The following is a 27859-nucleotide window of genomic DNA, read 5'->3' on the forward strand; positions in this document are numbered from 1 at the left end:
AATGCCCCAGACTGTCACAAGAAAACTGCCAACAAAAACCCCTTCTGGCCCTTCAACTCTAAGCATAAAACCATGAACCACCCACACACTTCGGAGCCTGGCAGGACTAGATCGAAGCAGCAGCTCCATGTTGAGCGACGGAGACTGGAGGTGAGCAGACCAACTGAGGGTGGAATTGGCTACAGTGCAGGGCACCCACTCTACCTGGGGACCCCTGACAACATTCCGGGCTATGCAGGCAGACAAGCGTGTGGCGATTCCCGTAAGGGGCCACTGGAGAGCTCAGAATAACCAATCTGAATAATACTTTTGTGCTCCCTGTGTCACGCCACCATACCCTGATACGAAAGCTTGGTCTGACCCCGGAGGGGGGGAACACATGAGGAGACACGGACAGCACCAAATACGACATGGGAAGGGGCAAAATGGCATGGCATGGGAGCGGGCAAAATGACCGGACATAGAAGCACACCAGGACCTTCATAACTCTCAACTAAGCAAGAAGTTGATTGCCCCCCTGAAAGCTCATCATTTGCGATTTTCCGGGCCACAGCTTAAGGGACAACAAAATACTGCACGTAGCCCAGGATGACCAAACAAATGACAAAAGGTAAAGGTCAGGGCTCTGGTGATATCAAAGCCATGTTGCAGACAGCGGACTCCCAGAAACGCAATCAACTGCAAGCGACAGCCCAAGTGCATAATCCCCCTCCGGAGGGGGCAAAAGACTCTGAATATCCACCTATCTGGAAATTGGACCTACTAGAGGTGCTGTTGGAACTCAAAAAAGATATAAAAGAAAGTGCAACCAGCCTAGCTTACTCCATCGTCGAGCTCAATAAAGGAGTCCTGGCCGTGGAAAAGAGAGTTGACAAAATAGAAACGGTGATAACTGAGCAGGGGCATTATCACAATGTTTTGGCAAGTAGAGTCACGGAATTAGAACAGCAGATGGAACAAATGCAGAGCAAGCAAGAAGACACCGAAAATAGATCTAGGTGAAACAATATATGAATTCGTGGAATTCCGAACTCAATACCAGACTCTGACCTACAGCAATACGTGATTGACCTGTTCCGTCACATCTTGGACACAGAAGAAGAAAATAAAGAAATAGTGCTCGATCGGACGCACAGAGTATACTCCACATTTCAACTTAATAGGAACCTGACTCCTGATGTTCTAACCCGGATACATCTGTACACACTGAAGGAGGACAATATGCGGGCAGCCCGGAAAAAAGAACCCATCAGGTTCCGTTCAATTCCGATTCAACTGTTTCAGGATCTGGCCCAAGCGATGCTTGCCAAGAGAAAGAAACTGAGGGTAGTCACAGAGTGGCTGAGAACTAAGGGCGTGCAATACCGATGGGGGCACCCAACTTGCCTCCGGTTTGAATTGAAGGGCAAGCGGCATTCTATTTCTAAAGCAGAAGAGATGGCGGACCTCATGCAAGAAGACGAAGGAGGCAACTTCACTGACAACGAGGAGTCCCCATCCCAGAGCGGAGAATCAGAAGGCAGACATGGGATGGGCCAAAGGAATCTGAGACACTCCCGTCCGCGGGGACGTAACAAAGAACAGAAACCTTCTGAGCCCACCTGAACAACGGCTGAACATTCGCAATGTGGGTCCATTCACTTAAAATCTGATATACGGGAATCTCTAAAGAGAAGGATGGGTTCTGCAATTGAAATGGCCTATGCATTGACTTTATTGCCCGAAGCAAGCTCACTTTACTGAAAAAAAAGAAAGGAATGAATACAATGAGGTAGAGAAGAAAAGGAAAAGGAGGGGGGGAGGGCGGGAGGGAACCAGAACCCAAATTTCCCGGGTGAGTAGAACCCGGTGATTTAGTGTGAACATACTATGTTGAGACAGTTATTTGAGAATTTTAGTTTAAAAGTTGGGGGGGGAGAATGGGTATTCATACTTTCTATTCTTTGGTGAAGAAGTGAATGACATACATGCTATATCAACAACAATGTTCAGTTGGATCATAAAGAAAGGGCCTAAGGGCTAATATACAATAATGGCTGAATTAACACTTGTGTCGCTGAATGTTCAGGGGCTCAACTCCCCAATTAAGCGAAGTCCATGCTGACCAGGCTGGTTGATATGCATGCCTCGGTGGTATGGTTGCAGGAGACACATCTGCTTCCTGAAGATGAGCTGAGGCTGAGACACAGAGCCTTCCCTATACAATATCTAGCTTCTAGTGGAACTAAAAAGCGGGGAGTGGGCATTTTAATAGCAAAAAATGTAAAATTTGAGAGAAGATTTGTTAAAAAAGACCCAGATGGGCGTTTCCTGATGTTGGGGGGGAAACTGATGGGCCAGCTGGTGACTCTGATCTCGATCTATGCCCCCAATATAAAACAAGACCACTTTATACTTGACTTGCTGCCTAAAATAGCACAATGGGGAACAGGAAAAATTTTGATCGGAGGTGACTTTAATGGGGTGATGGATGCAACAATGGATAAGACTCTACCGGCTACCCCTAATGATCACACATTTAGACAAGCCCAGGCGAAATTTCTGAGAGAACTGCACCTTTTAGAATCCTGGTGTTTCTTTAACCCACAGAAGAGGGCATATACCCACTACTCAGCGGTACACAGGGGTTACTCCCGTATCGATATGATACTTATCTCCGAAACAGTTGTCCCACAAGTCACGAGCTTAGAAATTGGGGTGCGTTGCCTCTCAGACCATGCCCCAGTACTCTTGAATGTAGAATTGGCTTGCTCACAACAACGGTCTCGCAAACCCTGGCGACTGAATGAGGTAATATTGAAGGACCAATTGGTCTGGACAAGTATTGAGCAAACCCTGCAGAACTATTTCCGGGAAAACAAGACCCCCGGGACGGACTGGTCAACCATTTGGGATGTCAGCAAGGAGGTAATAAGGGGGGAATTCATTGCACAAACCTCGAATTACATTTAAAGTCGGGAGAGGGTAAGGCACAACATGGAAGCCAAGATACATGAGGCAGAGGTGGTCTACAAGGACAAAGGTTCACAGAAGGCTTGGCGGGATTTGAAAAAAGCCACAGCGGCCTTAGAAACTCACGTAGCAGACGACGCAGCACGCCTTCTGGTACAAACTAAACAATTTTATTACATACACGGGGGCAAAGCTAATCGGTTTCTTGCTGCCAAATTGAGACACCAGACCCTTAGAAATCGAATAACTCAACTTCGTAATGGCCACAGGGAGGTAGTGAGGGGAGAAGGAGAAATAGAGGAGGTTCTGATTTCATATTACACCAATAACGTAAAGAAAGAAAACTTAAAGGAGGAGGAGCAGATTGCATTCCGAGACCAGATAGACTTACCACAAATTAGTGAGATGGATAAACAGCAATTGGAAGGCCCATAACGGAGGAAGAGGTGGGGACGCTATAAGGGCACTGAAAGGGCATAAAATACCAGGCCCAGATGGCCTCAGCAATGCATATTATAAAACCTTTAGAACCACGCTGATAGGCCCCCTTACCTGCCTATTTAATTTTATTAGAGATAAGGGGTGCACATCTGGAGATATGAGACCAGCAACCACAATATTATTGTTGAAACCAGACGGGGACCCATTGGACTGTGCTAGCTACCGTCCAATCTCTTTACTAAATGGAGATGCAAAGATATATTCCATGATATTGGCCCGGAGACTGGCAATGATATTACCTGAAATAATTCACTCAGATCAAGCTGGGTTTGTGAGGGGGCGACACACATATGATAATATCCGCAGGGCCATAAATGTAATCGACTGGGGACGGAGGACAAGTCAGAAATTTTCAGTGACAGCCCTGGACGCCTCCAGAGCTTTTGATAGTTTACACTGGGGCTTCCTACGCCTTACTCTTGAAAAGTTCGGGTGTGGCCCGCTCTTTATCCGCATGATAATGGCCAATTTCATGGACCCATCCACTAAGCTATTGATTAATGGAAAACTCACAGGAAGCATCCCAATCCAGAGAGGCACGAGACAGGGATGCCCATTATCGCCCTTGGTCTTTGCTATGGAGCCGTTTGCATGCCAAGTTCGTAGCCATCCAGATATCCAAGGGGTTGAAGTGGGCAATACAGGTCCGCAGAAGGTGGCACTTTACGCAGATGACATTCTCTTGTTCTTAAAAGATACCGCAAATTCTCTACCAGCAGCCATACACCTACTGAAGAAATTTGCCAATGTCTCTGGGTTCCACATTAACTATCCCAAATCTAAAGCTCTTAATATTACAGAGAGGCCGGAGCAAATCACGATTTGGGAAAACCTATACTCCCTGAAATGGGAACACAAGGCAGTTAAATATCTTGGAATTCAACTGACCCCCAAATATGACAGGTTATACGGAGCTAATATCCCAGACCTCCTGAAAACATTGGCGAAAGAATTAAAACGTTGGCAATTACAGGAACTGTCGTGGTTAGCACGCATTACAGCAGTTAAGATGATCCTACTTCCTAAATTCTTATATGTAGTCAGCGCTCTCCCAATACGAATCCCAAACCCAACCATCCAAACACTACAGAAAGAGGTGATGAATTTCATATGGGGGGGGGGGCGAGAGTTCCCAAGAAAGTATTATTTAGGCCGCAGGTCCTGGGGGGATTGGGGATTCCCTACCTCCGTAGGTACTTGTGGGCAGCACAGATAGCTCCTATGCTGCAATGGTCTGCGGGGGAGACACCGAACCAGTGGGTGATACTTGAAAAATTGGCAACTAAGATAGCCCTGGGAGGTATCGGCTTCCTCGCCACACGACATAGGGAAAAAAGGGGCCAACTGTTGGAATCAACCAGAACTACCCTGTGGTATTGGGACAGGGTCCTGAGAAACAAGAAGATCAAAGGGGGGGAGGGCCTCTTACGCCAGTAGCTTACAACCCAGAATTTACCCCTGGAACACATGCTAACTTCTGGGCTAACTGGGGTGGCAGGGAGGGCAGCATGGTCTTAGGAGATCTCTATGCAAATGGGATACCCCTGACATTTGAAGAATACAAAACCAGATTCAATATCCCATAACAGGAGCGATTCCACTATGTTCAACTCAGACACTGGGTCTCAAATGCGAGGGTGAAAGAAGGGGCAACTAGGAACCCTACAGGAGTGGAGTTAACCATACAGGAAGGCCGCCCAGATAAGGGAATAACTAGATTATATCACCTTGTGGGAGAGGGAGACCCAGAAGAGAATTTCACTTATATGCGGAAATGGGAAGCGGATCTGGGAAGATCAATTGACTGGGACACATGGGGCCGAATTTGGCATAGAGCCGCGAAGAGTTCTAAATGCACCTTGATTAAGGAAGCAGCATATAAACTTTGTCTTCGGTGGTATATGACGGACACACGCATGCATGCCATCAATCCAGAATACCCGCCTGAATGTTGGAGGAATCGTGGACAACTTGGGGACCTTATACATATGTGGTGGTCCTGCCCATTAGCAGAAACCTACTGGAAAGAGATCCTAAATCACATTAAAGATATAACCGGCGTAGAGCTCCCTCTTGACCCGCTAGTGGTGCTCTTGGGAGAAGCAGTGGAGGATTGCTATGCAAACTCAGGGCCGACGGCCACCTTAATTACGCATATGTTGAGTGCAGCCAGAATTACAATCGCCCAGGCATGGAAATCTAAAGATGGGCCAGTGGTGGCCATGTGGTGGATGCGGCTATGGGTGGTGATGGCCATAGAGAAAGTGACTGCTTTGGCCCACAGCTCTTATTCCAAATATCTGAACATTTGGTTACCACTGCATGAATTCACAGACGACCGAGAGCAGATGTACTTTAAGCCCAGATTGCTCCGTGCAATACCTGTTATCTGATGGAATCGAAAACTGAACTTGAAAGGATCCATCTGACTGAAATAATAAAACAGATCAAACCACTTCTTCACCTTAAATTGGGGAGATACTTTTGGGGGGAAGGGGGGGGGGGAGTTCAACATTTATGCTATTCTTTTATTCCTTTCCTTTGTATTGTTATCATAAATGAGCACTGGCATTGAAACGTGCTGAAACCCCAAGTAGGGGTAATGAGGAAGCGACATGTAAGAAGTATTACATATATGCTATTGATCGGTTTATTATTAATGTATGCATATCTATGTGCTCCAAAACTTAAATAAAGTTGGTAAAAAAAAAAACCATGAACCTCTTGAGGGAGGTGGCTTGGGGGGGGGGGGGAGAAAACAAAGCCAAAGAATTCCTAATTAAAAACCCACCTTCCCCAAAATTTGCACCCTTGCCGTCCTAGAAAAAGAAGGTGGGCGGGCAGGGACAAACGCCCGTCCTAAACGTCGCCTGCTTTCGAACCTTCCCCGCCCCCTTAACTACCCCTGGAGGCGCACTATGTGCAGGCCAGCTCGTTGGCCTGTGCAGCGCCCAAAATAACCCCGGGGGGAAACGCTTTGTGTTCCCCCTAGTGCCCCCCTTTGGGCTTACTGCACAGAAACACACAGACTCACTTGTAGTGGAAAAGGTTGCTTTAATGTGACAGGCCAAAGCTCACAAATAATCGCTAACCTGGCTCCCTGGCCTTACAGACTAACACAAAATGTTTTAACTACCAAACAAATTTAATAATTAAACACTTTCAAATCCCCCCAACAATTAAATAATTAAATCAGTTCCACTTCCTCCCGACCTATCCCTTGGTCCCTACCGTCTCCTTACCACCCTCTCAAGGCGTCCTGCTTTCTCCCCGGGGCCATGCCCCTCCATCTTCAATACCTGTTCCCCTGGGGTAGCCCGTTTGTGCAAACGGCACCACCCCCATCATTTCCCGCAATATTCCCCTATTGTGCTTCACTCCCCCCTCATCTGAAGGGGCCATGCTGCTGGCAACAGAAAAACCCTCCACTGAGGTGTTCTTTCTGCCCCCACCCCTCCTAACTTACCTGTCCTTCAAATTTGTATTATGTCCTGGACCACCCACGTCGCACCCTAATTCACTAACTCTTGCCATACCGATAGATGCCCTCCCTCTTCTTGAATGCTATCCTCGCACCCATGTGTCCCTGAGCACCAGCGCTCGTGCCCCCCCCACCGCTCCAACAACCTCCCCAATTACTCGTAAAACTTCCTCCTAGACCTACCCGCTGCCCTTTCAAATACCATCCCCCTGCAACCCTCCTCAGTGACAACTTTGCCAACCACCTTATCTTGACCCCCACTCCCTAAAACCAGCTAGGTCCCTTGGTATTTCTATAGCAAAGCTACTCCTCATTACTGTACTAAGCCATACCTCCTGCGTGTACTGTACATTTATCCGCAACCCCATGACACTCCCTTCCCGCTGCCAACATGGGCAGCAAATAGACCCCTATAAGCCCCTTATCTCCCTAAACACCGTTATGACTGCGTCCTCAGTTGCGTCCAAACAATCCGATCTCTCTCCCCACATACCCCACCCCAATAACCATCCACGTCCGTGGCAAATCATCTCTCCTGCCAGCCCCCATCTGCAAAAGAAAATAGTCATGAGCCTCTCTTCTCCATTGCCAGAACCACCCCCCTTGTTCCTGCCCTCGTTCCCCATCTGCCCCCAGTTCCCGGAAATCTCGACTTGTATCCCCTGAACTTCCCTTATCCCAGAATCCCCCCTTTTCCCCATCTTCTGCTAGTCCCCCCTCCAATTACCGTCCCATTCCTTATGCCAACCTCCTTCAGGCAACATCCCCCCCCCCTCTACTCACTCCCCCACTTTTCCTCAAAACCCTCCTCCCGACTCCCTTATACATTTGCTGCAGCACGGCAGACCCCAACTTAACTCCTGAAACCACCCTTCCTTTACCCCCATCTGTCTCCACCAAGACAGCTCCTCCTCACTGCTTACTCTCACTACAGAAACACCCGGCCCATTCCTTCCTAGCCCATCTATAATTCCCCCTTTAACACCCTTCTTCTAACCAATGCACTTACCCCCACTTAGACCTCCTTTCTCCTTGAACCTCTTACCCTCCTGTTCACACTTGCCCCCCCACCCTCCGTCACTTTACTACTCTTGCCCGCGTAACCCAACATGCACCAGGGGCCCACGTGCACCCCGGTCCATGCAGGCCCATCTCCTCATTACTCCTCTCTGCCACTGCACCAGGGGCCAAACCTGCGCCCCCGTCCATGCAGTCCAATCCACATATCTTGCTCTTCCAGCACCTTGCGTCCATTACACCGTATTACCCACCTGCACCAGAGGCCCTCGTGCACCCCCGTCCATGCAGTCACCTCTCCTCGTTCCCCCCACAGCACCAAGGGCCAAACAAGCCAAGTTCCTCCCGTGCTGTGTGTACATTATTCCCGCCCCAGCGCGTGCCCTGTCTTCTGCCCCCCATGCGAACCGGCGCTACTACCGCATGCTCGATGTTGCAATATCCGCTTAACCTCCATGAGTTCCCTCTGTATTTACTCTCTGCCGCTTTAACCCTCACACGTCCCCCAAGGCTTGCTCACCTTGTTGTGCGGCAAGTGTGAGGGCTTCGCCACCGTCTTCCACGCCCTCCCAATGACAGCCACCACCCCTTAACAGTTTTCCCAGTTATGCCCCCCCCGTGGCCCTACCCCGCCCTCCTAAACGTCTTCCTCCTCACCCCTCTCCTACTCCCTTGGTATTGCCCCCAAAACCCCTCCCAAACCTTTGTGCCCCCCCACCCTTTCTGATAAACTGATGCCCCCCTACAGGAACATCAACTTTAACTGACATATGCTCCTTCCCCCCATCTCCTTGCCCCACTCCTCGCCCTTTCCCTCTGTCCCCTGCCTGAAAACAATGTGTAATCGGATGCCGACCCGTGCATTTGCTGCACTCTTGCTCAAATTTGCACATCATCCTCGTGCAGACTTCTTTATTGAAATCCCAACATGCCGCTGAGGGCTGCCTTCTGCCTCCTCTTCCCGCCCCCTCGTGGGCGGGGCGACCAAGAAAGGGCCAGAAAGGCACAGGCAAACCACTCGCTGTGTGCAACATTGGGGCTAGCCTCCTTGGCGCCATCCACTGCAGCCAGAGATCCATATCTATCTCGCCCACACCGCCTGGCTGTCATCTGCCATCCTCGCCCTGAATTCCTCATTGTAACGCACCCAGGCGAAACCCCCGAAACTCGTGAATGCCTTTCTAATCACGTCCATGTACTTCAACAGTGGCTCACATCTCTCTGGAAATTTCTCACAATAGACACTTGCATAAATAATAAACGCTGACGTCCAATTCTCGATCGTCACCTGCACCCTCAGACGCAAGGCCAGCTCCCTCTCCTCCTCCTTAGAGCCCCCCTTTGCTCTTACCTCCCTATGCAGCAGCTTGAACACGTCCAAAAATTCCCCTGCCCATATCTTATCCTTTGTTGTTGTCATCAAATGTGCTCCCAGAGGTTTTGTAATGTCCATGTATGGCAGCTTTTTCTCCTTGCCCTTTCCCTCAGTATCTTTTCTCCTTTGGAACCTGTACCTCGGGTGCCAAGGGCTCAATCACTCTGTCTGTCTGCACCTCCACCAAAGAAATCTCCTTCTCCCCCACCAAGGCTCCCATAGCATACACGCCAATCTCTCTCGTCACCCCTTGCGGCCCTGTCCCTTCCCTTCTTGCTTCCAACCTCATGTCCCCCCTCTGCCATGCCGCTGAGCATTCCCCTTCCCGCTCACCTCTTTCTGCCCCGCCATCGCCCGTCTGCAGCCTGGCCTCCACTCCAATGCTCCTCATCTCCTTCCTTACTGGGCTCCTACTGTGGGAACAAAACATGTCAACGGTCTCACTCAGCCAGTTACCCCCCCCGACCTCTTGCCCCCCAGATCACCTGCTCCTGGCTTTCCCCTTCCCACCTTGGGACTCCTTCTCGCCCTCTCCCTCCTCCTTACAGCACTGTGCCCTTCATCCTCCCACTGCCCCACGTATTCTTCCACCCCTTCATCATCCCCCATGTAATACCATGGCTGTTGCGAGTGCATGCTCAGTCCGGGCAGATCCTCCTTTCGTGAGCCTGGAGAGTCCGCCCCGCCACACCGCCAGCGTCTTCTCGGCGGGGCTGCAGAAAACCCTTCCTGGTCCTCTTCTCTTGGGCGAGGGGTCCTCTCCTCCACCCTGTGGTCCTCCTCGCTAGGGGCTGTGCTGCGCCCTCTAGCCGGCCCGATAACACAGCGTGTAGGGCGCTCACTTTGACATCTGTGGAGAGCCTGCTGACGCATGTTTGAATCCCGGCAGGGCCCAACTCAGCCTTTCATCCTTTTGAGTTCGATAAATGAGCACCACACACGGTGGGTAATAATAAGCAGCGCTCAGATACCTGAGGGTTCATAGCGCTATATAAATGCTAAATTATAATTATTATTAGACTGCCTCCGTGAATTTTGCGGAGGGGCCATTCTTAAACCCTCTCAGTATTCCCCTTCTGCAATAGCGGGGGCTGTTCTGTGCCCTCCACCCGAAATCCTCCTAGCCGGGGAGGCCGTTCCGTACACCCCCCACCTTCACCCCCCGCCCCCCGCCCTGCACCTGTCTGCAAGCTCCTAACATCCTCTTCCTCCACCATGTCTTTGTCCCCCAAACCCTTCCTGGCCCCTCTCCTAACTCCACTCCCCCCCTGGACGCTCGCCTGACAATCTCCCTTCTACTCTTCCTACCCCCGGTATCCCAGACCTTCCCTCTAACAGCCACATGGCTGCATGCCACCACTGCCGCGAGAGCCCCATCTGCCGCTGCTCTCCGCTGCAGCCTTTCTCCACCGACCTCCCTTTCACCCGTAACCGCCCTCAGAGCACCTTCAAGCTGGACTTTGGATGCCCTGCTAATAATATCTAAGGCTTCCCTCAGTGCCTCAGCCTCCACCAGTCCCTTCTTTTTAAACCCCTTCCCCACCATGGCGAACCAGTAATAATATAACTGGGTGCGATAATGCCCCTTGATGCTCTGCCCCAAATAAAAATAGCCCCCGAGCCAAAACCTACCCATGGAAAAAATGCCTGACACGAGGGGGATGAACAGCTTAACAGACACCCCAAAATAAATCCCCCCAAATCCCTACAAGGCCCTTACCATACAGCAAGCCCCCTATGGAAAAAATGTATTTGCACCCTCCCCTAAATATTCTATTATAAACTGAAATTGTTCTCCCTTTATTATAAATAAATGTTTTTCTTTTTTTATATATATATTCCACCCATAATGCACAAAGGGCCTACACTGCCCCTGGGTGATACAAAATCGGCCCCCAAAACTAGTCATTGCTCCTTGCAGCGGCCTAACTTTCCTAGTGGAGGGAGGCTGCCTATCGTAGCTCCTGAGTAAAGGCGCGGGCCACACCCTCGTCTACCCGTGCAACAGACCAAAGCGCTGGCCCTTTAATGGGGAACACCACCCCCTGGCGGCGGCGCACAGTCACCGCACTCCTAATGCGGCCGGAGCCCAATAATACTATGCAGCGAGACCCCATATTAATACCTGCCCACCCGCCGTGCCCATAACAAGCCACAGCAACTGCGTTCTGTTGTTTTCTTCCAGAGGATGTACTGCGCTGAAGCCGCCACCCACCATAACCATGGACCCATGATGCTCTTAAACTCTCTCCCCACCGACACCGCAATGTCTGAATGGCTCCCAGCCCGAAGGAAACCCCCGCTGGGAGAAACCCGACCCGGTAAGACTGCGGAGGGGGCACTTTATTTACAGTGCCCCCGGCTATCTCCCCAATAAATTTAAAAATTGAACAATAATTCCCCCGCTACCCTCTTCCCCAACAGTATAATCCCTACCCCTACCTCACAGAACTACTAAGCAGCTCACTCCCACCGAAATGCTCAGCCTGCTAGGCCTCACGCAGGGAAGGCTCGGGAGCAGACGACAAACGCTCGTCCTAAACGTCGCCTGCTCCCGAACCTTCCCTGCCCACTTAAAAACCCCTGGAGGTGCGCTATGCGCAGGCCAGCTCATTGGCCTGTGCGGCACCCAAAATAACCCCAGGGGGAAACGCTTTGCATTCCCCCCGGAGCCCCTCTTGTGTTTTGCCTCAGTCGTCAACACTGTGTATTAGCAGTGCTGTGTTGCCAAGAATTCACCTCAAGATCATGTACTTCATCTAGTGGTGGAGGGAGGCTTTGGGAGCAGAGGCAGGAAATGACTCCTCACGTTGCACCAGTCAATACCAGTTCTCTGTTTTGATGGTGGGGTACACCAGGAACTGAAAGGGAGCCTCAGGGCAGGTGAGGCAAAGGCAAGAGCCCTCCAGACCTTCGCCTAACTCCACCACCCACTTGAGCTATACATGCTTGTGTATTCAAGCTGTAACTTACTGCTTTCGCAAAAACTCTCGTTATAACCTAGCCTGATTGCTTGAATCGGCCAATCCTAGCCCATTAGACAGCCTCCCATTTAAATGCTCCACGAGAGGTGAGAGATGGTTTGCTGTTTGGGAGGGCCCATCATTGAAAACATCCAGAAACCCTTGGCTTGATGGGAGCTTGGTCATCACTGCCTGCGATGTGCATTCTCCCACTTGCTCAGTAATTTCCCAAACATGTCAAAGATTGGACATGGGCGATTTTGCAACCATATTGTATTGCATCGGCTGAGCCAGTGGAGGGCTGGTTATAGGGGCCAGATCAAACTATCTGCTGGCACCATTTATGTCATCTTCCTCTTCTCCTTACTCATTATGTGCCCCACTCACTAAGCCATCAGCAAACACAGAGGAAAGTCTGGTCATAAATGTCTATGATCCTCCTACTGGTATACACACAAATTCTATACAAAGGCCAATTGGAAAGGCCATATCGGCCTGGCATGAGTCTCACCCCAAAGACCTCATCATAATTGCTGATGACTTAAACATCAAAGATGTTCATCTCAGCCTGCAATCCAATGGCTATATCAATAACAAGTGGAAAAACTTCCTGACCATCTATGTGCTTGAATGCTTACCCCTTGAAATGTCGAGAACTAAGGTTCCCACATACACATGGTCGAATGGTAGCTCTTACTCACATATACACTATGTAATAGCTGATTCTGAAGTGGCAAAGAGTAATCCTACTGACTTGAGTGATCACACTTATATTACATGGGCTACTACTAAATTTCCCTCCTGTAGCCAAAAGAGATGTGTGGCTAATGTAAACATCAATGCTAACGGCAATCACATCAGGTGGTCTGGTGGGAGGATCAGGAGATCATTGATTTTCTATCAAATGACCACTTTGCCGGTGAGGATGGGCAGGAAAAGGTATGGGACCTCACAGGCCTCATCGGTTCACAAAGCAATGGTGAGCAGTTGAGATGGAAGAGTCCAATTGGTAACAGTAATTGGCATCCAACTGCACCTTTTGACCCTTTGTTACAGGAACAAAAAAAATATTAAAACGCAAGGATAGGGCATGTATCAGAAGAGAAGGGTCTCTCACGAGCTTGGAAAAAGAGGCCGCCCTAACTAAGATCACTACTATAAGAATTGGCTGAAACAACAAACAATCTTTCTTGAGTATCACTTGGTTTAAAAGCTTGCTGGCCAGAGATCTGAATCTTGTTACTGAGATCGCTTGGGAAAGTCACATAAGGGTTCACTGCTCCTGCAAGTGTGTAGAGATCGGCTGGATTCGATGGAACACTTGCAGGAGCAGTCCGAGAGCCGATCTCTACACACTTGCAGGAGCAGTCCGAGAGCGGTGGCATGGAGCCTACCTGGCCACGACCTGGAGGAGTTGGAAAGTATAATATGAAAGCTAAAACCCTCTAGAGCACGAGGGCCAGACGGCATTCCTAATGTATTGAAAGAAAACCCAAAGCTCGGGGCCAGGATATTGCACTCCATCTTCGCCCAAATCTACTGTAGTGGTCATCTCCATGGGAGCTGGCTCCAATCTATATTGGTTCCTCTTTTCAGAAAGGGCGACAGAGCTGTTCCATCGAATTACAGATTGTTGGCCATGAACAACTTCAGCCAGAAGATCTTCACGACCACTCTGCTAAGACGTCTCACAACATGGGCTGAGAGAAATAACATCTTAACAAAGTTTCAGACTGGCTTTAGAAAAAAGCATGGCGCAATTGACAATCTATCTGTGATACACTACCTTATGGTGCAAGCTTCAAACGATCTAAAAGATAATCTGTATTGCTGCTTTGTAGACTTTAGCAAAGCTTTCGATCTGGTCAAGCGTGATCTTCTGTGGGCAAAGTTAAGGCGTTGTGGTATAGAGCCTGACCTTCTGTACTACACTGAGTTGCTCCATTCAAACACCGCTGTCTCAATATGGCTAAGCTACTCGGGCACTTCAAGTAAACCTTTTGACACCAACCAAGGATTAAAGCAGGGATGTGGTCTTGCAACCAAGCTCTATAACCTGTTTGTAGCTGACATGGCAGAGGCTCTTAGTTGTGTAAGAAATTCTCCCCAAACATTTAACGGTGATCCTCTGTTATGTATGACCTATGCCGACGACACTGTTATCTGTGATAGGTCTCCAGTGGGCCTACAGAGATCATTAGATGCTTTGGATGTATGTGCAAAGGCAAATGGCATGGAGATAAATTGCAAAGACAAAGATTATGTGTCTAACATGCACATTTCCCCAAAAAGCTTCCTTTCAGTGGCATCTAAATGGAAAGACACTGGAGACAGTAGATCAGTATAGTTACTTGGACTTCCCCATTAAATATAAACTGATAACTCATTTCTATTACAAATTAACATCACCTTATGTAAACTCCAACCCTGTAATGCAACTGTTAGGAAAACATTCTGTGGCGATAAAGGGAAAAAATAATAAGATAATAGATGAATTGCGGCAATGCTTGGGAGCATGCGCTAATGATCTGCATCGCACTTGTCCGATGCTCCTGAGTTAGAGAATATACTTAAGAAAAAAATCAATATGCGGGACACGATCCAGGGTATTGACTATCTTTCCAGGAAACGAAGATACAATGAGTATTCGCACTAAAGATTTAACTCTAACTGCCCCAGTGAGTGTCTCAGAAAACCATGCTCTGAAGATCTGAGGCGCTTTATATTGCATCTCAGGCTAAATATTCTGCCAACAAGAGAATATCATGGTTCCTGGCAAGCCATTCCACTGGCAGACCGATTATGCAGATGGTGTAAATCTGAAATTGAGACTTGCCGGCATGTGTTGACTGGGTGCCTAGCCTTAACATCACAATGCATAAGATGCTACCGCTCATTGGTAAATAAGCTTGAGAACACTGAATTGGAACAATTGTGGGCAACCTTATTTGGAGCAAACTCTGTGGTCATAACTGATGCAGCACACAATGTTTGGAAGGTGGCATTGAAATGACTGGAAAAGAGGCAACCGAATGTTTGATAGATTGGGTTTTATACTTCTAACTGATAACGTTTTTATTGTTGACTACATTCAATGGGGAAATGTAATATTGAAAGTTTTCTCTTCTTCTTCTTTTTTAATTGTTTTAAATGTTTTTAATTATGTTCGTGCTTAAGGTTTGGCAAAACTAACCAAATGCAAAATAAAGAAAAAGAAAAAATAATCTATATTGTATTTGCCCAGTATGTAACTGCACCTTCTGAAATCATTTTTGAAGTCCAGTGATGTTAGTATAAGTAATCAATTAGTACGTTTTTTTTAAATGTTAGCTGTACCCAATTGTCTGATTTTTAAACATTTCACATCCAAAGACAGAGATGCTTATTGTTTGGCAAGATCCTATATTTATATACATTTCTCTTGGGATGTCTGGGTTTTCGGAACTGAGCACATACACAGCCATTGTTTGTATAAGAACATGCCCAAATTCTGCGTGGAGAAAGACAACCTTTCCGGATTGCCCTTAAACCACAATGGAGAGGTTGTTGTTGCAGTTATGTTATCTTCACATCCAAGTAATAAGGCTGTCAGAATCTGTATATAAGCTTTAAGTTTATAAACATGTTAATGTTAGGGCGAGTGTTGTGGCCACCAAGTCTAGTGTGTTGATACAGATATTTGTCAAATTTAAAGACCTGTGGTTATTCTGATGTTCCTAAAATGCTCTTTGATTGTGTGCAAGCAGGCTGGAACCTTCACAGGAGCATTTCGTAAGGGTATAATAGAACTTTACCGGACTGTATATCTTAGAATTATAACTTTCAATCAAAACCTAGAATCAACATATACATTGTTTTCTGATAATATGCTCCATAAAGTGCAACATTCATATCATTGCAAATTATACTGAAATCAATAACTGCAAATGGAACATCGTACAATTTTAAAAATAACTAGTTTTAAAATGTTAGTACAATTCTTTTTTTTTAAATAGCTGATTTTGCACCCCACACCTCTCAAATATGTGTTACATCTGTGAGAAAATAGAGTGGAGACAGAGACAAGAGTCAGCCAGAGAATGCAGCTAGAATGCAGCTAGACCGGCATGTGCTACATTGACTATGGCAAGTTTGTGAATATTGCATGGAAAAAGCTGAATTGTTTTTTCTATATTCAATATAAACCTTGACTTTGTGCTGAACCTGACAGCCTTCTGTGTGATATGCAGCAAAGTATGTCCCAGACCAACACATACATAGTTAGGGAATAGGCATAAAATGCTATATTTACCTTCCAACTCTTGAGTTCAAATCTCTCTTGTATTACACTATCTTATTCTCCATGCATGGCCTCAATGCACCGTTTCTGTCTCGGGTTGCCTTTCAAATGCCTCTGCTGGTAGCCAGGTGCCTCGTCTATCATGAAACAGCAGAAATGTCTCTATGCCAGCACCTGCCTGGCAGGCTCTGTGTGACTAAGGATGGATTTTCTGCATCACCTCGCAGTGGCCTTATTCTAACTCCACCTGCTCACAAGGCTCTGAGTGGTTGGCTTTTATTAAGCAATTTTACTTAGTATAATTTACAATTATATGGATGGATGGAGTAAAAAAGAAAAGTATATCTGGTCTTAATTTATATCGGTTAAATTATATCCAGGACAATGTAGATAAGGTAAGGTTTAAGTTACTTACCTGTAACTATTTTTCTCCAGCATGGCTCTGGCATGGATTCGCATGCTCATGAATATTCCCTGTCGTCAGGGTGGGAATCCTCTGTAAAAGAAAAACCAGTTTCAATTCACTTAAAAACTGTATTTCTCCTCTAAACTAATCACTGTCCTCTGGGTCATACGGCCCCATCCAATCACAGTCCTCTCCCTAAACTCCTCCTCTTCAGATTTGGTAAGCACGTAAAGTGGCAGTATGACCAAAAAGAGCCGCAGAGGGGACAGAGGGAGGGTTCAAATGTGAATCCATGCCAGACCCATGCTGGAGAACAACAGTTACAGGTAAGCAACGTAAACCTTCTCCAGCATGGGGCCTGGCATGGATTCACATACTTATGAATAACTAATACATAGCAGTACAACATTACACAACCACTGGAGGAGGCAAGGCTCAACAGAAGCAATTGATCCTTACCTCCGGAACAATCTCACCTCAAGCAAACAGGTTGCGTTGCACTGCTTGGTCGACTCTGCACTCCTCCCTGGAATCCCTGTCGACTCAGTAGAACTTCGTGAAGGTGTGCGTGGACCTCCACGTAGCAGCCCTGCAGATGTCCAGCAGGGGAACAACAGACAGGAACTCCGTCATTGCAGTGATTGCTCTGGTGGAGTGGGCTCTCGGACGGCTGGGTAGCAGTCGGTTTGCCAACCAATGACGGTGCGTAATGCAGCTGGAGAGTCACCTTGAAATGGAAGCCTTGGACAAGGCCTTCCCATGGTTCACGGGACCAAAGTTCACAAACAGCTCTGTGGTCTTCCGAAAAATCTTCGTTTGTGTTACGTAGAACTTCAAAGCATGAGCAATGTCCGGCGAGTGCAAGGCTCTTTCCGCCAGTGACGAAGATTTCGGAAAAAACAAAGAGGGTTGCGTATGCAGCATCACCCTCGATTCGAGGAAAAGTCGGGTATGGTTGCTTGCAGGATAGGGCCTGGATCTCATCTACCCTTCTGGCAGAGGTGATGGCTACAAGGAAACTCATTTTCCACGAGAGGAACTTTAGTGGGGCCAGATGCATAGGTTGAAGGGGATCCCATCAGCCTTGTCAGAACCACGTTGAGTTCCTATGCCAGGGCAGGGGCCTTCGCCGGCGGGAAAGATTGAAAAAGTCCTTTAAGAAATTCCTTGACGAGTCAGTGGGACCAAAGCGACGATCTTTCTGGAGACCTGGTGTAGCAGGAGATGGCTGCCAGATGTACCTTGATAGAGGTGTGCACCAGTCCAGCATTGGACAAGGATAGCAAATACAGAAAGGATCTCCGGGGCCGTGACCCTGAGAGGGGTAATCTTCTGAGACCAGCACCACGTAGCAAAATGCCTCCACTTGAACTTGAACGTAGCACTTCAAAGCCGATAACGTCCTGGCGTTGGCAAGGACCTCCCGGCAGTCTGCAGGCAACTCATATCCTCCAAACTCTAGGGCTGTAGGAGCCAAGCTATCAGGTTCAGCGACCCTGGGTTGTGACGATGGATTGTGCCTCCCTCTCTGGTGAGACGATCCGGAACCACTGTCAGCTTCACCAAAGGCACTGCTGACAGGCTGAGAAGGTCCGGATACCAAATCTCTCTTCGCCACGCTGGGGAGATGAGTATCACCTTCCATGGACACTGGCTGAGTGTATTGATGACTCGTAGCAGGAGAGGGAATGGCGGAAACGTGTACAGAAGCAGGCCTTCCCAAGGGAAGGAGAATGCGTTCACCAGGCTCCTCGGCTGGTGGAATCTGCTGGCAAATGTCCAGGACTTGGAGTTTGCCGCCTTTACGAACATGTCAATCTGGGGCCTACCCCATTTGATGAATAGGCGGTCCACCCGATCCTGACGAAGCTCCCACTCGTGGCAGGAGTGCAGCTCCCTGCTGAGGGAGTCTGCGATGGAGTTTTTAACTGCCGTCAGGTGGAGAGGGACGAGGAACATCCCTTGTCCGATGTCCCAGCGCCACAAGTCATGTCCCCCCCTGCTTCCTGATGTTGAACATGGTGGTGGTGTTGTCCGTGAAGATCCTGACCACTTTGCCTTTCAGAGATGGAAGGAATGACTTGAGGGCCCAGGATACTGCCCGTAGCTCCAGGATGTTGATATGAAGATCGTTCTCCTCCGGCAGCCACAGGCCTCTAGCATGCAGACGTCCGGTGTGCACTACCCACCCTTCCAGGGAGATGTCTGTCTCCTGGTATGGGGAGCTCTGAACTCCCATGCCTTTGGTGATGTTGGAGTGGATGCCCCACCATCCTATCGCCCGACGAAATTAGTTGTTGAGAGAGATTTTGTCTGTGAAGCTTCCAGACACCTGCATCCAGGGAGCGTCCAGGAATTACTGAAGAGGTTGCATTTGCAGCCTGCAGAGTCGAATGAGGTAGATGCAGGACGACATCATGCCCAGTAATGACTTCATGGCCCGCACCGTGGCTGTCTTTAATGACAGTTGTTGCACCTTTCCTTGAATGGCTGCTACCCACTCCTCCGAGGGTGACGCCACGCAAGACACCGTATTGAGTCTGGCGCCTAGGAACAGCGCATTCTGTGATGGCTTTAAGCAGGACTTTGGATATGAGGAATCCCAGATCTGTCAGTAGCTGGACGGTTGTTTGTGTGTCCGTCGGCCAACTCCCAAGAGCGGGTGCGAATCAGCCAGTGGTCCAGGTATGGGTATACATGTATGCCCCATAGACGCAGATGGGCCGCCACTAGTGCCAGGCATTTCGTGAACACTCTGGGGGCCGACTTCAAACTGAAAGGTAGAGCCTTGAACTGGTAGAGCCTTGAACACCTGAGCTGCGGGGGCTACCTTTGCAGGATCAGCACCCTTATCTGTAGTGGCAGTAGCAGTCATCAACGCTGTTGCCAACAAGGACTTAACCTGTGCCGTTTGAGCCTGTTTGGGCTGTTCGGACTTCATCTCCTCTGTCCAAAGCTTCTTGGATTTCTCACATAGTTTAGCCAGGATAGATGACTTCCTCTTTGATGAAGAGCTCAATTGCCGGCTGGCACTGGAGGCGCAAAGTGATGTCGATTGCGACCTATCCACCTTGGGACCCTTTTCTGCGGCGGACCCGGTGTACTTGGACTTGAACTTGTGACTCTTGGCCTTATCTTGGGTCCCCACAAATGAGGCACCCTCAAAGGACTTAGAAGGCGGCTCCTTGGACTGGCCGGTCCTGGGTAAGGCATGGCCCTGCTGGGAGCACGAGTCAGAGGCCTTGGCGTCAAGCCACGTCACCAGTCTACTGTGCCTGTCCTTCGTCGTCTTCTTGGTGAACCCGAGGCATTTCTCGCACGCCACTTCTTTGGGGTCTTGGTGCAGGCAGTAGAGGCATTGCAGGTGCTTGTTCTCCACAAACACATTCCGTAGCCCGCATTTGGTGCAGGCCCTGAAAAGGGACCTTACCTCTTACTCCTCCATCATGCGCGCAAAGTATGCCCGATGGCCTTCTAGAATCTTCGATGAGTTTCGCCCTTGAGGGGTGCAGAACTTCACCGACAATGGATCCCTGCTGTTGGCAGGAGAAGCAAAGAGCACACAGACTTCTTTGAAATAAAAATAGAACTTTTACCACGCAAAACACGAAAAAACATACATATATCTGAGAGCAAATACAAGGACTTCAAACACTGAAGCGTGCAGTAAAAGTATGAAGATGGCTGCCAGCGGAGTGGTTTGGGGAGAGGACTGCCATTTGATGTGGGCAGTATGACCCAGAGGACAGTGATTGGTTTAGAGGAGAAATTGTAAAAGTGAAAGTGAAACAGTTTTTTCTTTTGCCGAGGATTCCCAGCTTGACGACAGGGAATATTCATGAGCATGTGAATCCATGCCAGACCCCATGCATGAGAACAAAGTTATTTCTGATGTACTGTAAAAATGAAAATGTTTGAATGTATAAAGCTCATACATTTGCCCGAATAAAGGCCTCTTGGCCCCAGCAGACTGCAGTAGGGACTACATAAATGGTATGGTAATGGAGGATTAAGCCACTGAAGAGGGATGGGGACTGCTATCACCTCCTCCCCCTCCTATGAAATTCATGACTCGGAAAAAGGCCAGGAAACATCGTAATCACCCATTCTATTTCGGACGAATCCCCAATGGACCGATGATTAATAAGTTTGTCGAGAGGTACCCCCCTCAGCCAACCCTACAGACCAAGTGCGGTGCAAATTTACCCCAGAGTGGACGAGGAACCCCAATCTACAACTAAAGACACCTCAATCGACAGTATTGATTAGAGCGCCTAGACGACATGCTGCTGACGTCATTAGAGACACCGCGACTTAGCAACGTTAGACATGAAACACTCCCTACACTCCGGGACATAAACACACACTCGAATACACGAAGAACACAAGCATACAGTTCTATAGATATAGGACAGACACATATTGATACTGTCATTACTTCTATTATTGTTATCGCTAGCCAAATGCAGCAAAGCAGAAACCGCAAGAAGCAAGAGACCCTGAGCAAAGCTTGCAAATGCTTACATGCGAATAACCTTATGGAACGGCAGGAGCACCTATGGGACCTGACAGAACCAAGTGTGACTAACTTATGGAGAATATAGTATAGCACGAACACTGTTGAAACCGCATTATAATGGTTTAGGAAAACGTGTGCGACGGGACCCGCTGCCAAGGCCGAAAGATACAGATGACATTCCATTCTCTGAACGATAGTAGCACCAGCTGCAGTAAATATAAATAATTCCTCATCATTCAGAGCTGCACAGCCCCAAATCATGGTCTCCGAACACGTGACCCGTCCGACGCAGACAATGGACAACAACCAGCACTGGTAAAAGGGAGCTGATCTCACCCTACCAGACAGAAGGCTATAACAAAGATGTTACAATGTGAGAAGTGTTGCACGGAGCGAAAACGGCACTCTCATAGACTGAGGTGGTACACACAAGTTACAATGCAGACACATAGTCATTCTTATTACCTTGAAAAGGTACACCAAGAGCTGAGAACCTTTGCAGATCCCAGGTCTGGGGATGTCAGCTCTAGCCAACCACAGTTCTAATCCAAGGGGTGGGTAGCAACGGGCAAGAACCAATGGCAAGACCCTCACAGTGCAACAATGTTATAGTTAGTGACTTGGGGATGGACAAGGCCAGCCACCTGACATGCGAGGGCCAGTATACGAACATGTATAATTCCCACTATAGGTGCTATATTATTCAGTACCCAATCCAGAGGTCCGATAGGTTTTCTGAAGAAGGGCCCAGGTCGTGACATCACTCTGATGTAATTAGGGTACAAAATTGACTTGCGAGCCAGTGGAAGTTGAGATGTCCACGGATTTCTTCTGTCCCTGTGCTGATCCCTGTTGGTTTTGTTTGTAATAAACCGCAGTTTGAACCTGTCGTTTGACTGAGTCTTCTGTTTGTCCTGTGGAAGGTGTTGGGCCTTCCGAGAGTCAACAAACTCCTAGTGGTCCTCTGGCATCCCTGGAAGTTTGTCCCAACACTGCAAGCAACGAACACCCTCAATTTAACGACAGTGTAAAATGTTGCAAATGGGGCGGCAGAGATAGGACTCGCAGAAATATTGTGTATCTGTGGGGTTTCTCTCCTTTGAACCATTTGAGAAGAAAATCTGCTCTGCGCGTGACCCCACTTTGCACATGGAATCTGAAGCATGACCCTTTGATGCGGGCAGAGGAGCTCAGAGCTCAATGGACTTTAGCTGCTTTTTAGCATGTGTCGTGGAGATCGTCATAATTGCAGCAACATGTTTTTTCATGATAGCGGCCACAATTACTTATCACACCATACCAGTTTACAATATCTGCATGGATCAGATTTAGGCACGGTAGCCTGTGGTCCACCAAGATGTCTGTGCCTAAATCCACTCCATGCGATTATTGTGGATTGGTCCCTTGTTGGAAATGCAACAGGGAGGGTCATTCCCCCAGTTTCTCTAGGGGCATCAAAGTAATGCTCTATGAAGTAATATCCAAAAAATATACAATGATCTACAGCGGCCTCATGAGCTTCCTTGGTCAAAAAAGTAATCTCATCTGGTGGAAGCATTGTGAGGGCAAAACGAGATTTTTATACAAACCAAAATTGTGGTTACTTTTTGTGTGATCAATTTGTGAGCTCTATGGATAAGAAAACATTTCATTCAATTGGAAAACTGATCATAAAGGGGCATACATGAATACTACTTAAAGTTGAGCCTGGAATATTTAAGTTGCAAAGAAAACACTTGAACATTAAACAGCCCCACCATTCAAGTTTGGTGTTACATTTTATTGTTTCTTTTGTTTGTTATGTGCCTGCTACGTTCTTGAAGACCAGAAAAGTGATGCATCCTTGTGGAGAGCTTTTGTGTATGGAGGAATTCAACCTGCAAACGAGTATGGTGGGATTCCATTCACGCCAAGTCCAGTTATCTGTAAAACAAATAATAATTATTGCACAGTCCTTCAATGTAAATTGTGCCATTTATATTCTTTCCAGTTTCTAGCAACACATGTTGAGTTCTCTTGGGTACATATGGTGCAATATGTTTTACATGCTCGTATTTGTCCTTGGGTTGAAACATGGCATTGTAGGCAGAGTGCTTTGCCCAGAAACTCTATGCTGGAGGTAAAGTTAACACATACTAACTTGGGCAGTCCATGGAACAATGGCTTTACATGCAGGTCACTATATTCCCCTATTGGAAAGTCTCTACACTCCCTCGTGAATCTATCTAACCCTAGGGTGCGTTTATAGGCTGCCTATCTAGGGAAAGGGGATAGCAGGAACTCTTACTATCCCCTTTCCATAGGGAGGTGGACCATCATCGCACTCTCGGGTTAGATATATTCTCAAGGGACAGTAGAGACTTTCCAATAGGGGAAGCAAGTGACTTGTTTTGAACACATTCTGACGATTATGAAAGATTCTTTCTTGTTCGTGTTGACACAGGAAGCAGGGCGTTGGAAAGAATCCAGTTACCCATCTGACCTTGTTGTGGTTTTTACATGCAGATAACTACCCTGACACACAGGTGTCATATGGCAAGGACCTCTTGGAGATTTACAGTGATGAACTTGACCACTTAATAATGGTTGATTCTAACAAATAGGAACACGGGTAATTAATGTAGGTGCCAAACAGCACACCATATAAGGTATATGATGCGTCCCACTAGTAAACTGCGCATAACCTTTGGTGACAGGCTGAAGGGGGCAAGTGGAGCTAACTTCATGATCGACCTACATGATTTCCCTAACCAGAGCGTGTCTGAGTAATGAGCATAATTGGGATTAATACTCCCAGGCACAGAACATTATTTTTATTTTTTAAATATTTTATTTTTGATTGTGTTTATAGTATACATAATACCTTACACAAAAGAAATTCACCAATTACATCTTAAATGCCATAGAAGATGTTTAGTGCATATTCCTCAATAAATATAATAAAACCACATGTCCTCACAACATGTATCTAAAACCTTTACAAAAAACAATCTTTGTCACAATTAATAAGACAAATATGGACATATGTCCAAATACTACACTACATCACTTCCCATTGCTGTAAAATCCTGTAAAATGTCATAACCTTCTGCAGTTCCTCAAAGATTTGCATTAGTATTCAACCAGAGCCAGTAATAGAGGCACTTGCGCATCCGTCATTAGTCTGTTCCATAAACCAGTTGCCATTACTGCAGATGTTGAATGTACATATGGTCCCAGGAATGTTATCCTAGACGTGACAGTCTGCATGCATTCCATCACCAAATGATATTGTGACTTCATGCATTTGTACTTGCAAAGTCTGCACATTCCCAATTCCTTGGGGATATTGAATCTCGGACAGATGACATCCAGAGTGGGGAGACAGTTCACTTTAAATTTTAAGTAACATCAATGAAAACTGCTGAGATGGACATTTTCTCAGCTACAATCTTAGATCAGGTGTAGTTGCATATAAAAGGCCTCAATTTCGGTCCTATTTCAACCTTCCTAGATCCTCTGTGTCCGAAATGTTATCCCACCTTTTCATTTTGTTTTTCATAACCCACTGAGAAGCAAGGCAAGTTAGGTTGACAATTTTCATAAAACCAACACGTTTCTTAAAATTCAAAAGGAATGCATCAGAGTCCGTTTTCAACATGTCTCCCAGGTACCAGCCCAGGCTCAAACACCCTGCGTTAGTCACTTTTTTTGTACAATGTAAACCCAACTCCAATCTAATAATACTGATGGGTACCGATTTGGACAAACCGAGGACTTCTTTCAGTGTACGTCCTTCCAGGCAGTGCAAATATGTTCTATTTGTGAAGGCAACCAATTCTATTCCATAAAGAACCATTGTGGACACCTTCATACAATGGACTGCTATTAAAGGGACAAATGAGTATGCATAAAGCCTATACTTAATTGATTTAATCAGTGAGGTACGAGATGTTAATGATCCCTCCATTTTCCTTTTCTGTCAATTTAGCACATCTTTGTTGGAGAACATGTAGCCCAGGTAGCACAATGAGTTCACCTCCAGAACTCTTTCTTTGTTAATTTCCCAGACATATTTTTTCCTCTTTCTCTTACCAGTGATGGTCATAACCTGGGATTTCACTGGATTGATAATCAGTTTGTTCTGACTTAAATAGGACGCCATACTGTCTAATCACAGTTGAAGTCCTGCCGGTCTGAAGCCCAGCACCGAAATGTTAGGCAATTCTCCTCTGAACAAGAGTACCAACAGCAACCCCAGACACGTGTTTCGGTCTGGTTGGACCTCATCAGTAGGGTGGAGCTGTGCCTCTCTAAGAATAGTGAGCAAGGGGTCCATGTCTGGATTCCCCTAGTAATTTAGGGTGAGACCCAAAGTTACTTAAATATGCAAATTAACAAGGCAGGTCTTGGGAGACCCTCTGCAGGTACTAGTCCTGGTTACGAGAGACTTACCCAGAGTCTTTAGCTCTGCTTTCGCTTTAGGTGGTGAACACCTTTTATCCTTTGCCAGCATATTTATTGAAAGATTTCCTCTCTCAGGTTATTTTTCTGGTGTTTGTTACTTTTTTTTAAAAGTCCAATGCTATTTTGTCTTGCGCGCTTACTTCTAAGGAGAAGGTCAATTGAACTACATTTGTATATTTCACTTTAAAATATATGCTCACTTACTGTGCGTATATTCATCGGTGCCAACATATGATTTTCGCAATGGGAGCAAAAGTACCTGGGCATATGTTATTCTTGCAGCTGATAATTTTTGTTCCCTTTTCTGTGCTGCTTAAATGAGGTTAGTTGGGTCGTGTGATGCATCACAACAGTCTCCAAGCCTGCAGTTTTGTATACATAATTAAAAATAAAATAGATATTTTTAGAGCTACAGTGGCATCGAGGGTGAGAAATCACTGGTGACCCGGGTCTCCCATCCATGCAGTATCAAGGGCCGACCCTGCTTAGCTTCAAAGTGAGGAAAAGGCCAGTCCCATAAGTCCATGGTGCCTAATAAGTGAGGCAAAGTTACAAGACCACTTAAAGCAACATGGCCTGAGGGGGCTATCCGCTTCCTCACTTTGAAGCTAAGCCCTCACTGTGTGTATATTCATGGGTACCAGCTTTTGATTTTTGCTATGGGTGTAGAAAGTATGTGGGAATATGTTATTCTTGCAGCCGGTCATTTTTTCCTCATTTCCGTGGTGCTTGAATGTGGTTAGTTGGGGTTGTGCGATGTATCACAACAGTCACCAAGAGACCGGCCATAAAACAAGGGGCTTGGAGGCTGGGACAGGAAATTTCGGCACGGCCAGTTAGGCGCACGCTGTTATTGCGCAACCGTTTTGATGAAGGTCCCGTTTGGGTGCGCCCAGTTAGACACAGCCAGTTGGGCGCAGGAACCTATCGGCGCAAGGATGTTTTGGCGCGAGAGATTGCAGATGGAATGAACCTGCAGGTACTTCACATTTTGTAATATGGATTAAACGTGATAAACATTTATTTATTGCAACATTATAAAACAGGATGGGCCATGTATTACACCGTTGTTGCAGAATTGAACACGTATTAAACATGAAACATTTATTTACTGCAACATTATAAAACAGAATGGAACAAGTATTGCACAGTCCCTGGGTAACATTATAAAACAGAAAAACTAAATAAAAACACATTTATGCTGAACGCTGCCTTCGAGAACCCTGGCCTGCAGGAGTTCGAGATGCAGCACTTAACCATTATGCTACAATGACATTATTGTTTGAATTCACACAAGTTTCATACTTGGCCTTTTACAATTGGACAAATTAAATTGTAGGCCAAGTATGAAATGTATGCACCTTGAAGCATTTAGCCATTGCGACGTAGTGGTTGAATGCTGGTCGTTGAACTCTGGCACACCAGGGATCAAGACTTTATTTCGATTTAAAACAGTATATTTTGGTAAACACTCTGTATTCTAGACTATGCAGTGTAACAGGCATGCCTTTGATCCATGTGGCCTCATTCATGAAATTTTCTCCCAATCACTGCATGGTTTTAAGAAGCCCTTTTCAGCTGCACTACCAATGGGTTAATTTGTGCGTCTTCCATTGACGTGAGCCAGCGCAAACAATGTAATCATTGTGGTCATAGGCTGTGCAACAAGGGGCGCAAAGTTAAGGTGGCTTTAGCTGAATTTTAGGGGTTTTGTTTCGTTATGTTCTGACCTTAATGTCCTTGCAACTAACGTTTTTTTCCTTGAATCTATATATACATGTTTGTGTATAAACACATATATATATATATTACAGTGCTAACACTATAGTTAAGGTTACATGACACTTTTTAACTCGTCCATGTGAGTTCACCAAATTTAGCAAAAAAGTATCTGTTCATATTCGAACAGACATGCCAAAT

General features: G+C 46.9%; 1 protein-coding gene across 3 annotated transcripts in view; it reads right to left on the minus strand.

Moving 5' to 3' along the window:
- Window positions 1–23252: 23252 nt before the first annotated feature.
- RGN (regucalcin) overlaps window positions 23253–27859 on the minus strand; it is a 157102-nt gene continuing 152495 nt past the window's right edge. For all 3 annotated transcript variants that reach the window (XM_069636621.1, XM_069636620.1, XM_069636622.1), the window contains one exon: window positions 23253–23416. In XM_069636621.1, the coding sequence (XP_069492722.1) occupies window positions 23366–23416 (51 nt within the window). In that variant the 3' untranslated portion in view covers window positions 23253–23365. The remainder of the gene's footprint in view (window positions 23417–27859) is intronic.

The sequence above is a fragment of the Ambystoma mexicanum genome, chromosome 7p (genome assembly GCF_040938575.1).
Source record: "Ambystoma mexicanum isolate Mex_15411 chromosome 7p, UKY_AmexF1_1, whole genome shotgun sequence".
Taxonomy (NCBI): Eukaryota; Metazoa; Chordata; class Amphibia; order Caudata; family Ambystomatidae; genus Ambystoma; species Ambystoma mexicanum.